This window comes from Anneissia japonica, unplaced genomic scaffold, assembly GCF_011630105.1.
Source record: "Anneissia japonica isolate Jap-2015-1 unplaced genomic scaffold, ASM1163010v1 scaffold287867_len1003013_cov215, whole genome shotgun sequence".
NCBI lineage: Eukaryota > Metazoa > Echinodermata > Crinoidea > Comatulida > Comatulidae > Anneissia > Anneissia japonica.
The window spans coordinates 137198-158579 of NW_022684320.1; the positions used below are offsets into that span (position 1 = coordinate 137198).

At 33.9% G+C, this 21382-nt stretch overlaps 1 protein-coding gene across 1 annotated transcript in view; it reads left to right on the plus strand.

The window, feature by feature from the left end:
• Positions 1-2546: 2546 nt before the first annotated feature.
• Positions 2547-21382, plus strand: part of LOC117104679 (nipped-B-like protein) — a 44074-nt gene continuing 25238 nt past the window's right edge. The window contains exons 1-13 of the mRNA XM_033245566.1: positions 2547-2729; positions 7706-7777; positions 9197-9365; positions 13291-13415; positions 13853-14089; positions 14618-14761; positions 15034-15206; positions 15456-16215; positions 17402-17530; positions 18093-18167; positions 19026-19115; positions 19665-19774; positions 20156-20242. Coding sequence (XP_033101457.1) covers positions 7714-7777; positions 9197-9365; positions 13291-13415; positions 13853-14089; positions 14618-14761; positions 15034-15206; positions 15456-16215; positions 17402-17530; positions 18093-18167; positions 19026-19115; positions 19665-19774; positions 20156-20242 — 2163 coding nt within the window. The 5' untranslated portion in view covers positions 2547-2729; positions 7706-7713. The remainder of the gene's footprint in view (positions 2730-7705; positions 7778-9196; positions 9366-13290; positions 13416-13852; positions 14090-14617; positions 14762-15033; positions 15207-15455; positions 16216-17401; positions 17531-18092; positions 18168-19025; positions 19116-19664; positions 19775-20155; positions 20243-21382) is intronic.

The window sequence follows — 21382 nt, forward strand, 5'->3', positions numbered from 1 at the left end:
AACTTTTTCCACCCGCCCTTTTTATCATTTTCAAAAAAAGAAGGGCAAACAAACAATTTATTTTTTTAGGCCTTAATCATTGTTGTCCTTCAGTGAGATTATGTATGTAGGCCTAATTTACCGAAAACCTCGAATTGAAGCCCAATGGACTTAACCTCGAGATGAAGCCCATCTCGAATTGAAGCCCAGCTCTTCAGTTTGCAAAATTAGAATCGAAGAGAAGCCCAGGGCTTCACGGTATTTATCTAAAATAGGCCTTCTCTATTAACCTTTGCATAATTATTCTTTTAATGCATCAACAAAAAATGGAGAAAAAAAATCAGTGGCGGAATTCGAAAAAAATAGAGGGGTACAGGGAGGGAATTTCACAGTAAGTGTAATTGTATTAGGTCTAATTGTATTTTTGGTTTTTCTTTAAGTTGTTCAATTAACTAATGGTATGTTAATTTCAATTTGTTAAATTTTGGCTTCTCCTACACTGACTTGTAGAAGAACAACTCTAATTAAAACAAGTTTTTCCGTGTTAAAATAAAGCTTATTATTATAGACCACCTCAGCCACCACCCCATCGTGGTTAGGGCTGAGGTATGAAATTTTATGCACCCTGGCTTACATTTAGGCCTATATATATATATATATATATATATTGTTTCTACATTTTTGTTCTATTTTAAAACCGGTGCCCGGTCAGAATTCGAAATAGGGCTCAGGGAGAGACTTTTAATCATAGATAGGGGTCCGACCACCGACCAGTCCAACTCAGTCCCACCATCCATGATGGGGAAGAGGTAGGAAAAATTATGATTTTGGCAGCTTGAATATTAGGGCTATTTTTTTTCTTCACTTTCCTATTCTGAAAAATTTAGGGGCTCGGGCCGGCCTCCCCTTCCTTTAAATTCGCCAATGGGGACCCAGAACACCAAACTTAAAACAAACACTGATTTTCATATGACTTTTTTTTGTCCAATATAAAATTTATGAATGAATTTTTAGTATAAATGTGTAGAGGGTTTTTTTTTTTGTTTTTTTATCTAAAATTTGGGCGCAGTGTTTTCTCTTTGTTTGGCCGAACCTCGAGTCTTTGGTTTTCGTCTTTTGCATTATTTTTTTGTCTTTTTCTTTCTGAGTATGATGATGTAACTATTTAAAAAAAAAAGAAGATGATTTGATGCAATAACGTTGTATTAAATGCAATGTGAGAGTGCATTATTGGGCTCAATATCCGATCAAATACTTAACCATACTATAGATAACTTTAACGAAACACCAAAGTACAATACCATGCCACAGACCCAGGTATCGTTTAATAGGCCCTATATAGAAGACATCATTTTCAGGATATGTTTTCAGTGGCGTATCAAGGAGTCTTGCAATAGGGGATGTTCTGGGTGGGGCGACGTGGGGGAAGCGATGATTTGGTGAGGGCGCTCTCGCAAAATAAGGTGAAGTCCGCCGGGAAATGTTTAATTACCGTACTTTTATTTAAAACAAACACTGATTTTCATATGACTTTTTTTTGTCCAATATAAAATTTATGAATGAATTTTTAGTATAAATGTGTAGAGGGTTTTTTTTTTTGTTTTTTTATCTAAAATTTGGGTGCAGAGTTTTCTCTTTGTTTGGCCGAACCTCGAGTCTTTGGTTTTCGTCTTTTGCATTATTTTTTTGTCTTTTTCTTTCTGAGTATGATGATGTAACTATTTAAAAAAAAAAGAAGATGATTTGATGCAATAACGTTGTATTAAATGCAATGTGAGAGTGCATTATTGGGCTCAATATCCGATCAAATACTTAACCATACTATAGATAACTTTAACGAAACACCAAAGTACAATACCATGCCACAGACCCAGGTATCGTTTAATAGGCCCTATATAGAAGACATCATTTTCAGGATATGTTTTCAGTGGCGTATCAAGGAGTCTTGCAATAGGGGATGTTGTGGGTGGGGCGAAGTGGGGGAAGCGATGATTTGGTGAGGGCGCTCTCGCAAAATAAGGTGAAGTCCGGGGAAATGTTTAATTACCGTACTTTTATTTATTGTATTTTGGGGGGAATTTTTGGGAGCCTGCGTCCCCTGCTGCACCCCCACTAGATAGGCCTACGCCACTGTAAGAAATCCCGACTTCCCGGTCACCGTTCTACTTGCATATTCCCCGAAATCCGCTCGAGTTAGCAATTTAGAACACGTTCGAGTTGACACACGCTCGAATTCTAAAATTAATATGCAAAAGCCGGGAATGAATGATTCATCATTGTTTCGCCAATCAAATCACAGCTAGCATCTACAATGAACAACTTCCGAAATAGAAAAATTTATGGAGGCAGCCATGTTTAGATATCAGATCGCGTAAGGATGAAGTTCTTTGGACAATTTATTAAATAAAATAAATCTTGAGCAAACAACATCGATATTAGATAAATCATTTACTTTATTTATTTTTATTTTGCATTTTTATTTTTTGCAAACCCTAAATATTTAAGGAATTCAGGAATGATTATTAGAAATTTTGGCGCAGTAAAACCAATTAACAAAATCCTTTTATCGCAGTGATAAGGCTTGGATATTTGGCGCGATTGTGCTGAAATATATCATCAAAATAATGTCTTTGACCACTTAAATTGTACGTTTTTCTCACTAAATTTCTCCGATTGAGAAAGCTTAGTAATGGTTTTAAAATTCTGAAGGGAATTCTTTGCGAAAAGAATAAATCAAGACCATTTTAAAGGTAAGAAATGGAAGGTCTCAAATCGTAGGCCGTCCTCTTTGGTGATTCAGGAGAGGGCGCTAAAGTAGCAAGCAAGCAAGCAAGGGCCGAGTCTTTCATATTCGCGTCTGCTTGTAGCGTACTTGCTGAAATACTGCAGACGATCAAATGGTAGGCCTAGCTAGACGTTTTCCAAGACAGTAAAGTATACGATACATTGTTTTATGTTAAACATTTATCAATTTGGAGCTGGATGTTTATAATGTAAGATATTCATTTGTATAATAACGTGATATTTTTGAAATGAATGAATGAAATTCACTATTCAATCTAAAAAAAACAAAAAAACAAATGCGTGTTGTGATTGTGATTCACACTAGGCCTAACCATTCGGAGGCTAGGGCTAGGCATTCATAGGCCGGCCCTAGCCTTGGCCTAGCTAGGTCTTGTCAGGGAATGGTGTTTAGGACTATGCTATGACTGTGGTAGGCAAGGGTGAATGACATAAGCTTAACATAATTCTAAAATTCTTTCCAGATTGCATTATTTAATTGTTTTCTAATTTCCTAATCCTAGTAGGGCCTATTTATAAATATAAGGGCCTAGCTACTAGGCTAGCTAGGCAGGTAAGGCCTAAAGCTGCTTTCACATGAGGTTCAGACCATGTTTCCTATGTGCTGAATTCAAGAAATTTAGACTAGGCTAGTCCTAGGGTCTAAATTTGTTGTATGCAGGAATTTTTCACCCCGGCGTAAATACAGTCATCAGTTCGTTTTTCATAATTTCAAATTTCATATTGTACAGTAGAATGGTGCTTCTTTTTTTTTAATGCTGTTTGTTAATGTTGCAAACGAGTTGCGCTGTGATGTATTTTATGCAACACCTTGAAAATGCTACTATATTTTGTGTTTGCTGAGTAGTTACTAATTGCTTAGTATTTACACTAATTGCTAGGCCTACCCCAATGTTGAAGGCTTCTCGGTTCATGTATTTTTAGGTGTAAGCCTAAAATTGACTAAAATAAAATGTCTTTTGCATTACCCACAGGTTTATTGTTACTTTAAATAAAGACACACATTGATTTGGTTTTGCAAGCAGCTTTGGAAGCTGCCTTGAGGTCAAGGGTTTGAAAACCTCGCTGTGCAAGTTGCATGTGTTCCATGTATCACAACCAAATTGGTTTGTAGCCGAAACAGTATGCACCGTTGTATTCATTTCGCCCTAAATATCGCTCTTTTTACATAAATGAAATACCCTTTCCCTAGTCTTCCATGTTTAGTAGTCCTACAATACCTTCTGACACAATGCACTTACAAAATATGCAATCAACAGACACCCTAACATTTCCACCCCCATCCCTCCCCATTACTGTCATTATAAAAAAAAATTGTTAATTAATCATCTAGCCTAGACCTATCATAAAACTTAGGGGGTCTATTTGCCATTGCTGCTTCATGATACAGCCCATGACGAGTACAGATAATACTTGTTTGTACTGTAAAACTACAGTACACTAACCCAGGGATGTAATCAAGGTGGGAGAAGGTGGGCAGGACTACCCAGCCTTGAAGTTTTCCACCCAGTCTAAAACTAATTTCATGGCCCTCCAGCCACCTTCCTTGCCCATCCTTAAAATCTACTCTTATTATTTAGAGTTCACCAATGTTGTTATCCATCCACCCTTAAAATGTCTACCACCTACCCTTAGTTTTGACAGCTACAGTACAACCCTGCAAACCTTTGTAGCTGTATTATTTGGACAGTGCTTTTGCTATTTACTGTACTGTACATCCCTCGGAAGTTATTTTTATGTGCGGAAATAAGCATAAAATGTTGCTGTTCCTTTAAATTTTCTGACCCAGATTGATAAACACGAATCAGGTAAGCTGTACATTAAAATATATATTAGTTTCTTAATTAAAAATTATAATAATGTACCTTAGCAATTCATTAAAAAAAATTAAAGGACTTGTAGGTATAATATGACCTTTTTAGGTGTGGAGTTGATTTGAATAGCTTGGTGGTTAAGATGCTGCCTTCTCATCCATGGGTCCTGGGTTCAATTCCTGTCCCAGCTGAACTTTTTCTCACAGCTAAGAACAACTCCGCTCCCTAGGCTGCTTCAATAAGAGACTTGTTTTATAAAGCATCATTCCATCCTGAAACTGGCAAGTGTACTTGTTGTTGGGTGTGAAGGAAATTTTTATTTTTACAGGACTTTTCATTATAAGATGATGATACATTGATATATAAAACTAAAAGTAGGCCTACAATTCATTTCTTTTTCATATGAATGACATTTTTGGTGGTGGTTACCATTTTTTGGTGATATTTGTGATAATATCATGGTAAAATAGTGAGATACTTAACAGACATTTATAGCAATTTTCTCTTTAATACAGAACTACAAGACAGCCCTGTTTATTATTTTTTAATTTAAAAATATATATTTTTTTTCATAACTTGTACGTTTCATTTATTTTTACAGATCACTGAGGACCTTTATGTGTAGCCCAGGTGGGGGCAATTTATAGTTTAACTTGTATCGGTATTTGTTTTTATCGGTATTAATAATGCGCCATGATCCTGATTCTGATGAAGGAACTTGTATCTACAGTACATGATTTTTTAAAGTTACTTTCATTGAAAACTCATCTTATGAGCTGAAATTTAATTGAAATGAATGTACTTACAATGTTTTGTTCTAAAATTACAATAAATTTATTTTATAATCTTAGAAATTATAAAGGTGTGTAATTTTAAAAGCTTAAAAGTATTATATCATAATAAGAGTTTTAGCTAAAAAGAAAGTATGCTAACTTTTTAAAGCCATTAACGTAATGTTTTTTCATCAACTTTCTGTTTAATTAATGCATTAATGATATACCTTTGAGTTGGCAACAATGGAGTTAATTAAGAAAGAAGTATCGCTTAGAAATTCCAGTGGAAATATGTTGACATGCATTATAAGTCTTATAATATCAGTCATGCATTCCATTTGTATTGCTACATTGAAAGCCAATATTTAGTTTTAAAAAAAATACACATGTACATTATCCATAATTGTTTTATTGCTAAATGGTATATTAAAGGATATTAAATTTTAATATTTTCATGTGGGAGTATAAATTTGTATTTTGCAATTTTTTGTCAAGTGAAGCATGGAATTGCATGTATTATGCATATCCAATTAAATCATTTTGTGTCAAGTCCACTTTAATTAGGATAATTTGTTTATGATTGATATTATTTTGGACCATACTTAAATTAAATATGTAGAAATTTACAAGTTGTACTAATAGTCCTGCGTTTTATTGGAATATATTGTATACAATATGTAATGAAGCAATTTCATGTAAAAGTACATACTAATTACAATAATTTACCATTGCGTAAAGATGTACCGTATTTAAATTCTGTTATAATTACATGTCTTGCTCTAATATGTTTTTTCTTTGTTTAATATTGTTATGTTAACATTTCAAGAGATACTGTATATTTATATTTCAATAATTTACATAATTGCTGCCTGCTATTACTAATACAGTACTGTATAAATTACAATATAATAAAAACTTGAACCAGAATTACATGAACTGTGATGGTCAAGCAAACAATAATTATAATAAAGCAAAATTTTTTGTAATTTACCCCAAATTCTGTTTATGTTGGGGAAAAACCCGTCTTAAATTATTTGTTAAAAAAACATGTTTACAAAATATTAAATTTGTTTTAGCCTTCATACCTTATATGAAAGGAACAGGTATTTCATATAGTCCATGAGTAATATAATATTTAACTTTGATTATTTATAGTATATTTTGCATAAGTGCTAAATTACCGATGTGTCACTGATACAATATAGCAACACCCCTATTTACTGGTTGTAATTGTTTATTGCCAGATACACAATTAATGATAAGCCCTATATCATATTTACTAATTAATTATCCATTGATTATATATTAGCTTCTCTATTTCTTTTGATATCCTACAATTTTGACATTAATTTCCAGTGCTTTGTTTAATTATATTTCCAAAATAACTAGCTAGTAATTGCTCAGCTGTTGAATCACACCTCTCTTCCTAGAGCACCTGCTATGTACAGGAGGTGTGCTGAAAAAACTTAATTATATAGTGAATTTCTCATGAACTACAAGTACAGCTATGAGTTTAGTCTGGTGTTTGTTATAACTACATTAATTTTTGGTAAAATACAAGAGGTTAAAAGCAAAGTATTTTTGATTGCACAAAGAGGATATCCTTAATGAGTTATAGACCTTGTTGGCGCTCATTCAATTTACCTAAAATGGTTCCTTGATTTTTTTATTTAAAGAATATTAACTCTAATTATGATATTTTAGTGCTTATTTAATGAGAGAAATTTGCTATATTGCCTTAACTTGACTAATACAAAAATTATAGGAAAATTCAGCTGAAAATGAAATGTTCGGGAAATCTTTTGTCTTTATTTTGTATATCTCCTCCCATAAGGAAGTTTCAATTATGCCATTTACCGAAGCTATGACGCCCTTGATGTTACAACAGTGAACTTGACTATGTCAGATTTTTCTATCTTACACAGTAATAGTTGGATAGGTAGCTAATTCAAATGAATCACACTGACAGCGTTGTCTTTTGCATGTTATGTTGTGACAGATAGCCAGCCGTGTAGGATTGAGTGATAGTTTGTAACAGTGAAGAGAAACTACAGCATAATTCTCATGTTTGTCAATAAAAATTCAACAATATGAAAAAGCACACTATATTTGTGTGGTTATCTGAAACAACATACATTACTGAGCAAAAATTGAGCATCTAGGCTCCCAAATAATCAGCTGTCCCCTAGCCTCTCAGTGACTTGGTAATAATTAGAGTAGATTATCCAGGGTCCAAATTATTTTTTGACAGGATGTGTCACCCTTGTTTAATATGTTAAAATACAGATATTGTGTCTATATGTGTACTTACTTAATCTGTAAATTTGTACTTTTCAGCCTGCAAGATGAATGGTGAGGTACCTTCAGTTCCCATCACTACCTTGGCAGGTATCACAAGTCTCACTGACTGTAAGTAACAATAACCAATTCTTGACATGCTTAGAAATGATATTTCAAATGATTAAATAATTTGTGATTAATGTCATGCATGAAATAAGTTTATTAGAAATTATATTTTTAGATTAAATAAGTTGATAATATATTTCTGAATTTTTCTTTGTCATTTATTTTCATTAAAATTATTAAATATAGAAAGTAATGGTTGCCTGTAATTATCCTTTGATTATCTATTGGCTTCTCTATTTTGATATCCTAATTTAAACATACTGTAAATTCCCAGTGTCTTATATAATTAGATTTTAAAAATAATTAGCTAGTAATTACTCAGCTGTTGAATCCCACCTCTCTGCCTAGAGCACCTCTGCCCTGTCATGAAAAAACCACTCAACTGACAATTTTTTCAAAATGCACTTTTTCAGCGTTTTGCACTTTTGGGGATATAACACATCTTGTGATGTATTCAGATTTTTGAAATTATAACGGAAAATATGAAATTTAAAAAATAAAAAATCACTCAACTGCAAGTCTATGAAAGACTTCACTTAACTGGCATTTAATACCTATTATGTAATAGTTTATCATGAGAAACCCACTCAACTGTATAGTACTTTTTTGGCATTAGTCATACTAGCACAATATGGATATCGATCTTATTTCTGGCAGGGGATCATTATGAAACCAGCTCCCAATATGTATTAAGGAGGCAAGTTCTAAAAAAGCATCTTTTCTTATTTAATTTGTCTTTTTTTATTTAATACATTTAGTGTCTAATATCGTTCTGACAGATTATTATAGGGCACTATTTATTACCTATGATATTATTATTACCTATATTTAGCTTATTATTATTAACTTATTAATTTTATTATTATTATCCTATAATTATTATTCATTATTATTATTATTATTATTAGAACTTTGTTAAATGCAGTTGAGTGAGTTTTTCATGACAGGGCAGACCTGCTGTAAGTATGCTGAAAAAAATTAATTAAAAGTAAATTTCTCTGAAATTTACTATACTGAATCATTTTGGACAATGATTATTCTATTAAATACGTATGAGAGATAGTAGACAAATTACAGTTGACTAAATGCAGCATGCCGGTTTCATAACTTTATATTTGGTATGTAGATTTGTTATATGTAGTTTAATTAGGTTGAGGAGCAAGAGTTTGTTTAAAAAGTAACTTGGTATTTGGGGCAAAAACATTAGTACTGAACCATCAACATTTTCCAATGGGTAGGTCACTTTAAAAGGTTTTTTTGAAACTATGAGTATGATGTTTAAAGGCTAGATTGTGGATTGGATTAGGACAATAACATTTAGGAATTCCTTTGAAACTAGTGTAACAATAGTCACTGCCTATTTTAAAGCAGGCAACGATACACATTAACATTGTTGACTTTTATTTCATTCTTTGTTCATAGTGTTATCAGAGCTGCCTTTGCCCTCGCCGATGCCAAATACAATCGGCAACAAAAGTTTGCTGTATAGTCCACATATAGCAGAGGAGGCAAGACGGCTTCTAAATGTTAAGGATGATAGTAGTCTGCTACAGGTAGTCCATGCACTTAGCCAAACAAACACAGAATATATGTAAGTAATGTACAGTATTTCAGTTATAAGAAAATCATAGTCACAATGCACCCTTCAATTCAAAACCCATCTACAGTAACACCGAAATCACTTTTTTAAAGAACCAATTAACAGTCTTTTACCACAAAGCCAACCCTCTAATTGGAGACAGATCCCTGAGACCACCTCAGATTTTCAGGTTCCTAAGGAGGTCTCGAATTGGATGGTGAACTGTAGTCACATTAATCTTTATTTTCCTTTCATCAGAAATAATACTTGATGGTATTGTCCATCGAAAACTCATTCAAGCTTTCAACCTTAAATGCCATTATCAGGCTTCAGACCAGGTTCATTTAAAGTGCGTATGTGGCAGGGCCAAGCCAAAGGAGGGATAAGTCGCACAGGCAGTTTTCCAATCAGTCATTTTTTTCGATTTTTTTTTTTTCTCCTCAAAAACATACTTATTAAACATTGAACTTTCATCCTACATTTACCTTTCTCTGATTTATAATCAATAAATGCTCAAAAAATGGTATTTAAGAGAACTTGTCCTAGTGTACAGGCACAAAATCCTGAAATTTCTAGCGTCAAGATCTCACAGAATAGCTATTTTTCGTAGCGTTTCCTATATTCGAAATATGGCATGAATCCAAGCATGCTGGGTATGGTTAGAAAGGAAATTTAGTAATCTTTCATTTAATTGGTTTATTTTAGTGTTGAAAATCCAAGTTAACCGATAGACGATGCTATTTTACGTCCTTGACGACAGTTAATAAAATAATCAATGTGATTGGACAATCTACTTTTCAAAATGCAGTGTGGGTAACTGCGCATGCCTAGATTGTGATTTAATGAAGATGATGTTGATGACGATGCGGATAACGGCAATGCCGATGATAGCGCCCGCAGCACTGCTACTGCTCCTCCTCTCTCCTGTACTCTTCCTAACAATGGCTGTACGAACCAAGGGCCTATGCTTAGGCCCATCGATGAAGACTTGCATTTACATCTATCTTCTTCAGAAGATGAGAATGACGATGGGATAGGCCTAGCCCTAATTGATTTTGTTGCCGATGGTGACAACAAAGAGAATGACTACCCATTCTTAACTAAACAATTAGCCTAGATGCTGTGAGAAATTTTGCATGTAGGCCTAGGCCTAGACCTAATTGCAAAAGTAGATGCTCATCTCAGTTTGATGTAAAGACATTAATAGAACTTAATTTCGACTATAAATGCTTGCCTTAAGTCAAGGTTAGTTTTATTTACTATAATTTATCACAAAAAAAAAATGGATCCAAATTTGGAACGAATACACTAATATAATAAATAAATAGTTGTGCCAAGTTTTCAACCAATTCTGTGTAGGATAAATACCCGTTGCTAAGGATAAATGTACAGGCACCTTCAAAGAACACGATTTTTCACAGCAAACTGATAAGCGATTTTCAAAGCCAGTTTTCTCAAAATACACTTAATAAGTATCCTAACTTTGATTGCCCATAACTTCGCCATAAACTATCAAAACGCAAAGTGATTTTTTTTTTGTGTGTTTTTGAAAATAATGTCTAGTTCAATAATATGTACAAAACTCAATTTTGAAAATTCGACTTATCCCTCCTTTGGCTTGGCTCTGCCACATATTCTTAATGCCTAGACCGCCGTAACAAAAATATTTCAATCAACTAGTTTTTCCGATATATTAAAATAAAAACCTGTTAAAAAATTATAATTTGATGTGGGTTAATATTTTTTCAATTTAATTTTTTAAATATAATTGAAGCATATATTTCAAAGATGAATTCCTAATATCTTCAATTATAATCTTTGGGGAATTATGTATTTGGACAGTAGGTCTATTCTATGCTTTTCTGACCCAGAAACAGGTTTTTGAATCGTTAGTTCTACTATAGAGTCGTTAAGAAGCTTATAAAAAAGGTGTGATATCTTGGCTGGGTTAAAATTTAAACCAACACTAACAGGTGTATAGAATTTACATACAAAATAGGAAACAACTTGACTAAAACTAAACTAAAATATCCAACAACAATCTTTTGAAGCAGCATTCACATAATCTCGTAGTGTTGCACATTCTAAAGTTCGAAGTGCACTTAATGTAAATAAGCCAACCAATCTTAGTATAGGATAGAAGGATGAATTGACCTGAAATTAATTAGATGCATTGTATGAATTCTCAAATATTTCATTTCAATCTCAGGTTATAAGTTTGTTACAAGTATTATTTTTGGCCAAATTTAGCATATTAATGCTTATATAGTATATTTATCTTTGAAATCATTTAACTAATTCTCATTAGTTCATTTGAATGATACTTGTCATGTTATTTGTCAATGGACATTTTGGCAGCCAGCCAGCCAAGTGTATCCTTGGAATCCAGGGCAGTACTCTACACCTTAATGAACCTTTCCGAAGCGTCAATCAAGCTAAACTATTTCACCAATCAGAATCCAATATTATCAATAATGTATATTCCACAAACATCTTACTTTTAACATGGCATGTGCAAAAGATATCTCATACCCTTTTTAGTATAATAGAAATAGTTTGTATGATGTACAGTACCTGAGATACTGGTGTGCAGATAAAAATATGCTAACTGAATATAAGCAGCTTTCATATTTTAAATTCTAGACCGGGCCTAGACTATAATGCAAGATAGCAGTTTTCTGATATTATTCAAGATTATTACTACCATGTTTATTTTGTTTAACCCATAAAAGTACAAAAAAAAAAGTCCATTCTATATTGGTTGTTGGAATATAATGTATAATTTGTGTTCCGGCATACCATAATGGCAACAATCTGAGTCATTTTAAGCTAGCCAAAACAATGTAGCTTGCTACTTTTTTAAAATAAAATAAACAATTGTTTGTTGTTTTTTTTCTCACACCTTGATACAACTAGTTGGATTATGCCTCAGTGCTAAAATAAGTTAATGAGTGCGCTACTGGCAGTCGGAGGCATTGCGCATGTCCTCGGAGGCATTTTTAGCAAAAAAATTGAATTTATTAAAGAGGTAGAGTAGTCAGCATGGCACCGGGCTAATTTAATAAAATGTTGGTGCTTTTTTTAAATATTTTAATACAATTTCCAGTGGTTGGAGGCACACAAACAGGCCAGGCCAGACTGGGCTAGGTTAGGCTACAAATTAGGGTACTTCAAGATGTTCGAAAATGTCCCAACGTTGATATTCATGTTTAGTATGGTCCAAATAACACATTTCAGCAATAAAACCTTTTCTTGCAATTTGTTTTGTGAAACGACATTTTTTGGGCTATTTCTATTAGTATTGAATGTAGAGTTGTATAGCTTATTGGTAAGATGCTTGCCTTCCAATTCTAAGATCCTAGGTTCAACTCCTATGAAAGCAGAATTGTTCTTAACTACGTCTCCACTCCCTAAGCCTCATAGTGAAAGAAACTTGTACGGCATCACTCTACGATGAAATTACCAAGTTACTTGTTGTTGGCTGCTAAAATAATAAAAAATAGCAATATACCAGCTGAGATTTATATAATAAAAAACATATTAAGGAGATTTGTTCACTATAATTTATTACATGTCAAAATAACCAGATTGTCTAATCTGAACATTACAGAGTTCTGTAGGCCTAAAGATAGCCAGTGCTGGAACATTACTGGTTAAATGTAAACTCGCGTTTGGTGACATGAAGGTCAAGTTCTTAGGCTTAGTATCATTCTTGTAGATTGACTCACTGCTTTAGACTAGGTCCCTTGATTTTTTTTTGTTTGTGGGGTTTTTTCATTATAATATTCCAAAGCAAAATGTGAATAAAAATATTAAAATATATAATAATATTAATATAATAAAATTAAAAAATGTAAAGCAGCTTTGCAATTTTTGTTTTAAGGTAATTTGATGATTCACCAAGTTTTATTTGCATTTTTATTATATTTTTTTTCAGTGAGCTTAAAGATCGGACAATGAATGATGACATTGAAGGTGATGTGCCACCCTTGCTGCAAGCAATACTGTCTCATAATCCTGGTATCTTCAATCAGCAGACCAGTCCTGTACCACCGATGGGAGGTAAGGAAGATTTAAACCTCAAAGTATTTACCTGTGTGTGGTGTTCTGAGAGTAGTGCTGCTTAGTAGGGTCATCAGTGTAAACTTTACACAATAGAAGAATGTAAAATAATGCAGAGAAAAATACAAACATTCTGATGTCATGATGTGATTGGTTATTTGGTTAAGCCATATCTATGCTTAGACGGTGTGTACAATATTTCATTCATGTTGATATGTGTGTCATCGTCATCAAAGTTAAGACACACCACTTTCATTATTCTGGTATCATTTTTTTTTTTAAAGAAGTATCCTTGGATGTAGGAGAAATCATATAAGCTATCATCTGTATCCTCTTAACATTTGACTGGATTGTTGTAATTTTGTTATTTGGTAATATGTTCTTTATTGCCATTGCATTGCATTTCATCAGTGATTTCTTTTCATTCCATCTTCCAGGTCTTTCTCTTTCACCTCGCACACCCGTGGCACCATCTCCATACTACCAAACATCCTCTGATCCTGCTTCCATACAGCAGCAGTCACAGCAGCAGCCACCATCACAGTCTCAGCCGCAGCACAGTCCCTACCCACACTTCGGCAGCGTCCAGGGCAGCCCTTCTGCCCCTTTCACGAATAGCCAATCTCATTTCCCACGCCCGATGGGTGGCTTTCACCAACAATCATCTTGCCAAGGTTTGTCATTGTACTTTATCATGTTTTCCTCATGGGCTAGTTGGCTAACTGTTTGTGCTTTGCTCCACAATATTATTGCCTATTATTTTTGTCTTAAATATATTTTCGTCTTTTTCCAACAATTTATTTGTGGGAGATAATTGCTAATTGTATGTATTTCCTTTATTTCAACGGCAAACCTTTCGGCCAAATTTTGTGAGGATCGTCAAACTGTTTTTATTTGTGTGCTTTTGATGATAAACAATATTTGGAAACAGTGAAAACCAAAATTCTAATACATACTAAGAATCAAGATACACTATTATAATGATGGTTTATTGTTAGGTCTTAATTCAGCAATTCAGTTCAGAATATCCTTTATAAATGTATACAATATACATAAGTTAACACATTTAACTGTGTCAGATTCTATATATAGTGTACCACCACTTATATTACCATCTCATGAACATATTTTTCTCTAGATTCTAAAATAGATTATAAAAATTGCATCTGCTTATATTTAGTGATCTTATTTTCTTTACTTAGGGTCCCCAACTACTGCCAGTGTAAATGGCTACACCAATCCCCAGTATTCACCAGCAGCTGGTAGTCCAGCAGTGCCCACTACATCCCTCTCAACGGATCAGCTCAGGTCTAGGAATACTAGTAGTACCAAGCCTGTTGCTAGTGGTAAAATAATCCTTGTCTAAATATTGCCTAAATATTTTAAGTGGTAATTTATAGAATTTTGATTAGAATATCAGCTGCATACTAGTAATACAGTAATTCTCAATATGATGCTTAAGAAGTGGAGTTGTTTTTAGTCTTGATGAAAAATATCCTGGTGTTTGGCTTCTACCACAGGATTTGAACCTAGGATATTGGGATTAAAAGCCAAACCACCAAGCTACATCTTCACTCAGTAATTCACTTGTATTAATGTATGTTTCTAAATTTCAAAGCATCTGTAGGAAATTTCACAAATGGTGGCAAAGTAGATGGTAGCTTACGGTTATCGAACAATGCTATGGGGGCACTTACACATAATGATGATGCTCCTGAGGTGATAAAACGAGGACCAGGTAGGCCTAAGAAAATGGGGCCTGTCCCATCTCTAGCAGGACCTTCGCATAAGGTGAGTTGTATACTAAAACTAGCTGGCACTCTATGTCTAGACGACCTATGAAGCATGTGGTCTCTACAAGACATATAATTAGACAACTTTGCTAGTCACTGAATGATGACACAATTTATAAACAATTTTAAAGTTAATGGACATTAATCCAACTCCATTGTCAAACAATTTGTGTGTTGCAATCTTCTTATAAGCATTTAACTTCAAATTAAAAAAGCAAAATTATGTTTGATATTAATTTTTTTTCAGGATTCTATCAATGAAATTCAAGCTAATTCATCAGCTGTACCAGTAGTCAAAATGAATGAAGGAACATCTCAACAAGTAGACAGCCAAGAGGCTAGTGCCTCGGCTACAGATACTGAACCAGAAAAATCACATAAGAAAAAGCGTAGGAACAAGGAACGCCAGAAAGAGAGGCATTATGATATTGTGAGTCCGCCTCCTGGGGAGAAATCCTTGAAGCTAAAGATTAAGATAACCAAACTTTCTACCCCAAAAGACATTTCAAAGCCAGTGGAAATTAAAGATGAGAGTGAAACGGCCACAGAGCCTAGTAAATTATCAGCTGTAGAAATGCTTGAGAAAAAACAAGTAGCAGATAAACCCACCCCCGTGGACAGGTCAATACCGCCAAATAGGACATTGTCGTTAGATCGTCCACCATCTTCTTCATTTGATAAAACGCCTCCTAAGGCAGGTAGTATGCACTGGAGCGAAGGTACAACATCACCGTCTCCAAAGCATGGTACATCCCCTAGGGCTAGCATCTCACCAAGGGCTGCTACTCCAAAGACTCCTAAGGAACAAGTAAAGGAGCAGCCGAAAGTAGAAAGAAAACATGATCAAAAGTCATTAAAGACAATAAGGAACATTGACCAAATGAGGAAAGAATTAGAAAGAGAAAAGGAACTGTTAGAGAAAGCCAAGGCAGAAAAGAAAAGGAGAGATGAAGTCAAAGCAGTGGAGAGTGAAGGCAAAGAAGTTACTGAAGATCAAGAACCAACATGTAAGTCATATTAAACATTATGTATATTCGTTTTTCAAAGAATTAGTTGACAATCCCAATTTATAATATAATTATTAAGATGTTGTATCTTAGTTTTTCTTTGTAAATTTTAATTGATGATTAAATTTGTGTTTGATAACTAATATAATGCGAGCTTTTGTGTTTTTAGTACATTTTGATGGTAAATTATTAGGTTTTAAAATGCCTATTACAGAAAGCCTATTCTAAACCATTAAGATAAAGGTAGAGGTAAGGTGAAGGTAACCAACGTATGGTTGACAATAAAGGGCGCCACCTGGTGTTGTGACGACACGACCGTTGTACTCTATAGGTCAAATGAGCTTTCAGAAATTGGGGCCCTTAGTGTGAATGATAGGGGAAGTTACATTCGTCTTTGCCAAGTATTTTTCATAACCAATGTCCATCTTATGTCGCAGAACACTTTGTTAAACTTTGGGATAGGCAATACAAAACCGAGGAAACTCTCATAATTTCTGTTTCCCCATAGTTAAGAGCATGTCCTCGACCTGTCATTATTACATATTAAAGAATGGTATTGTCTTCCAAAGGATGTTAAGGAATGTATAACCTGAAAAATTGTAAACATGCTTGTAAAAATCATCTTAAACTGACTGCTTTTTACCTTGAATCTTCCCCTGTTATATTTTATCAATTGCATTTTTATTCTTTTAAAGTTAAAAAAAAAATAATGTTTTAATTATTTGTATTATATTTTTTAATGTTCTCTCTGAAAATAAGATTTTTCTCTTGTTTATAGGCTTTTATTTCTGTTTTAATATTTTGCTTGTTCTTGCATCTTTTAGGACTGTATTTTATTATGTGTATTGGAACCAAATAAGTTCAAATCAAGTCAAACTTATTTAGTGTATATAACTTACAAAGTGAATAAGCACGTTATCACTTTTTGTAGTTCAGCAAGATTTATTTTTTCATTTAGCATTGAATAACTGGTGCATTTTATGGCCTGACCTCATTAAATTTGGGTTGACTTTTGTATACATTGCAGGACATTCATACAAAATTATTAATTATAATTTCAGTTAGACAGTAGTATTCATGATGTCTATGTAATAGGTGTTTTGTTAATATGTCTGTGTTAAAATTTAAGTAAATGAAGAAGAATGATGGGCATTTAGTATTAATGTATAAACACTTTACTTTAAAGTAGTTGAAGATGAACCTCTACCTGAAGGTCGAGTTTCTAAGGGGAGGGGTCTAAAGCGTGGAAGGCCACAAAAGGGATATGCAGAACTTGACAGTGATAAAGAAGTAGATGAAGAATCAGTCAAAGAAGGTAAACAAACATTTATTTACTCTATACATCTGGGGGAGGGGGGGTGTTGGTGTGCAGACAGTGCCATCGCACCCCCTAAAGTGTATGAAGAAAAATAATTGTATCATTGTATACCGGTAAGATTTTTAAGGTATGAAAGTGCAATTTCCATGCATCTAGAGGTCCATATTCTCAAAATGTTCTCGTCCCCCTCCCCCTCCTAGCCCCAACCAAGGTTGTGCTGAGGTTGTGTGGACTCTCACGCACTCCCTACCATCAAATCCTGCATCTGCCCCAGTACATGGATACAAACTCTGTCACACTGATTATTTTGATCTTTTTTTTCATAGAATTTATATTTTAAATATTAAATAATTTTAAATGAGTAAGTAGATGTTTTAAGCTCTGTCTACATTACAGAGTGTTGTATGCCCATATATAGTCATGATGTGGCTATATATGGTCATGTCATGTCTATCAAAGAAAATTTGATGGTCTGAACTGGGGGGTTTATATTTGACCTCAGCCACTGTATGTTGACCTCATGCACTTTTCATTTACAATTTAAAATTTTTTTTTGTAGAAGATGAACCAAAGCAAGTACAAAAGAAACCTAAGGTGACAGTCGAGGAGGAGGATTTTGACCCTGTCAATCAAGGTCAGCTAAAAGTATTTTATTAAATATTTACTATACAATATATGTTATTTAATACATCATTTTCATTTTTTAGATCATTCTTAATGGAAAATGTTTTTTTTTTAGTATATATTTTTAGTAATAGAATAAACACAACTAAATACTTAACATTTAGGATACATATATTGTAAGGTTCGCTTGTATTATTAGGGGGCTTTCGATTGCGTAGCAACGTAACTCTAGAACGGGTTCACTCATTCGTGACTGTCCTAAATTCTCTGCACAATGCCAATTTGTTTAAATTACATCCTGAAATCCACACGACGAGGAGAAATTTTCCAGGGTACGACATTATAAACTGCATCCGGTTGAGTCGTCAGCGACTAATTCCGGTAACCCCATCTGGTGGTCTTTAGCGGCCGCCAATATGAGGGTGGTTGGACACCCAGCAGCATGGAAATAAAAACCAGCTGAACAAAGGGCGGATGAACTCCTCAAAGCCAACGGCCAACCATGCCTTAGTTTAAGGAGTAGGTTTTTTTAATTTCATAAAATAATAACTTTTTTAAAAATGTCCAGCTCAAAGAGCTCAACCACCAAGCGCATAGAGGCTTTTTCACTTGATGCGCTATACAAATCCAACTATTATTATTATTATTAAATTAACTTTAGTTTTAGATTTAGTGACCTAGTGTCATTGGAGCACTTAATTAACTCTGCCGGGAAATATATCTTAATGTTGCAAGTTTGGGAAATAATGTGCACTGTCCACCAGGCTCAAAACTTTGTGTTTTGCTTGGCGGCTCCTAGACTTACAGCATAACCACCTGTGTTCTTTTTGAAACATATCTTGATGAAAATGAATTTGTTGGTCTGTAGAATTGATGGAATCCGCAACATTTAAGCGATTTAATGCAGCAATTGACACAGTCTTTGAAAATCTAGAAGATATTGATGTCACTGAAGTTGGTAAGTTATGCCTTATGTTTATCATAGACTTGGTTTTACTTTTTGACCAACCCATTCTAATTCCAATGAATTTTTTTAGTTTTTCTTTTATGTGGTTGTTTTTTAGGCTTGTACTCATGTTTGTTATTGTATTCTAAATGTTTTTGTCAACAAAAATGAATGGTGTGGTGTATGGTAAGATATAATACATTATGTGCATTCGTTTGTGGAGGTGGTTTTTTTTTGTGTAAAAATTAACACATCCACTAGTTCTCCTGAGTAGAGAGAAATAATGTTGGTAAAATTCCTTGGACACAAACAAGTGGCCTACCTTAAGTTTGAACTTTGCCCTTTGATTGGAATCCAAAAGCATTGCCACTGTGCCACATACTATATATTAGCTTTTGTGGCTAATTCATGCATATTCATAGATGCAAATGAATACTTACTGTACAGTATATGACCAAGTCATGCATATTCATAGATGCAAGTAAATGAATACTCTCTGTGTAGCACTGTGAGATTTTAATCTCTATATGATTGATAATAAAAAACTTTTACTTTCATTAGATGATGAAGAGGATGGTGACTGGCCTGTGGATATGTTAATAAACAAAGTACAATTATCAGAGCTTCTCTCAGAATCTGCAAAGCTCAAGTCAATGGGAGTGACAAATAAGGTAAGATTTAGTTTATATTGTTGATAACACATTATGGCTTTGCAAATGATCCCGGATATTTTACCAATATAACAGCGATGAGAGGTGGTTGACTGTAGTGCCCAAGTGTGACTCGGTATTTGTGATTTTCAAGATAAAGATGGTCAGACAGTGCAAATTTCAATGATAATTTTATAGCTCACTGTATGCCACTTATTTTTTAGTTAACATATTTTATGTATTCTGCTGCTTTAATTTTATTAGTCCATTGAGATTTTATGTACATAGATTGTTATATTGAGCACTTTTAATTCCTTCTAATAACATAAAGAAATTAGACCTGTCAAAACAAACTAGAATATTATGCTAGTAGTAAGTGATGGCTGGTGTTTTTTGTTGTAGATGCCTGTGGACCGTCTGGTAAGGCTACTAAACATATTGGAAAGGAACATACGGGATGGATCCAGATTACAGCCAAACCTTATTCAAGTAAGCCACATATTGTTGTACCAAAGTATAGCCACATTTTACAGTAGATTCTTAGGGTTTGGTTGTTGCTACTGTTAAAAAGTAATACAGCTACAAATTTGATAAAAAGCCAAATGATTCAGATTGATAAACCACAATGCTTGCTTTTGAAGTTAAGCTTGAATATTTTTATGTAGCAATTAATGCCCCTTTCACACTATCAGCGGGACTCCGGAATAAACCCGCTTTTACTTTCTTGTTGTCGATACACCGGATTTCAAACACTGGAGTTGGGGTTAGTGTAAATAGGTGAACGTCAACGACTCCGGTGTGCTGAACCTGAGTTCAACAGAGCTGAATGTTTTCAGGAGAAGCTTCTCCAGGATAGTCCTTTTGACATCGATACACACAGTGTGTAAACAGTCCTGCCTTTCACACTCCAGGATTTTAACCATCCACCTTCATTGAAATTATTCAGTTTTTTTGTAATAATTTAAATATTTGTGTATTTCGAACATATTTAGTTAAAACTAATAAACATAATGTAAGTTATATTTTATTGCTTTCGATTGTATATTTGTTAGAATTAGGTTTTTAGTGTACAAATAAAATGTTTTTCTCCTGCGAAACTAAACTTGATTGCAGACTAATGAGCTAGTTTTCCTCAAAAATGTCCATAGAGGGCAGCGTTTAACACTGGTGTTCAGCTCCAGTATCACTCCCGTGTTTCTTTTGGCTTGATAGTGTAAAAGTAGTATAAGAAAGTTGTTATACTGATTTATGGCACCATAAATGAGGGACCTACACCTCTGTATCTTGTATCACATCAACAATACTTTGCAGACCATGTTCGGATTAATTGTTAAAAGAATTGATTATTTGATAAATTTGAAATCTGCTGAGCTGTTTCTAAAGGATTCTTGTGTATAGTCAATATTCAACTTCAATTTTTTTTTTTTTTTTTTAGACTGCAACTATTAAATAATTCATGTAGGACTTAAAAGGTCACAATATATTAGACTCAATGCTTCATGCGGATGAATTTTTCATGTTGATTTTGCGATAGGTCGTGAGAAGAAATATCGTAGGCGCCGAAAACATTAGCCTATCCAACGCTGCTGGTTAGGCCTAGCCTTACCACGATTTAGGTTCTGTTATCAC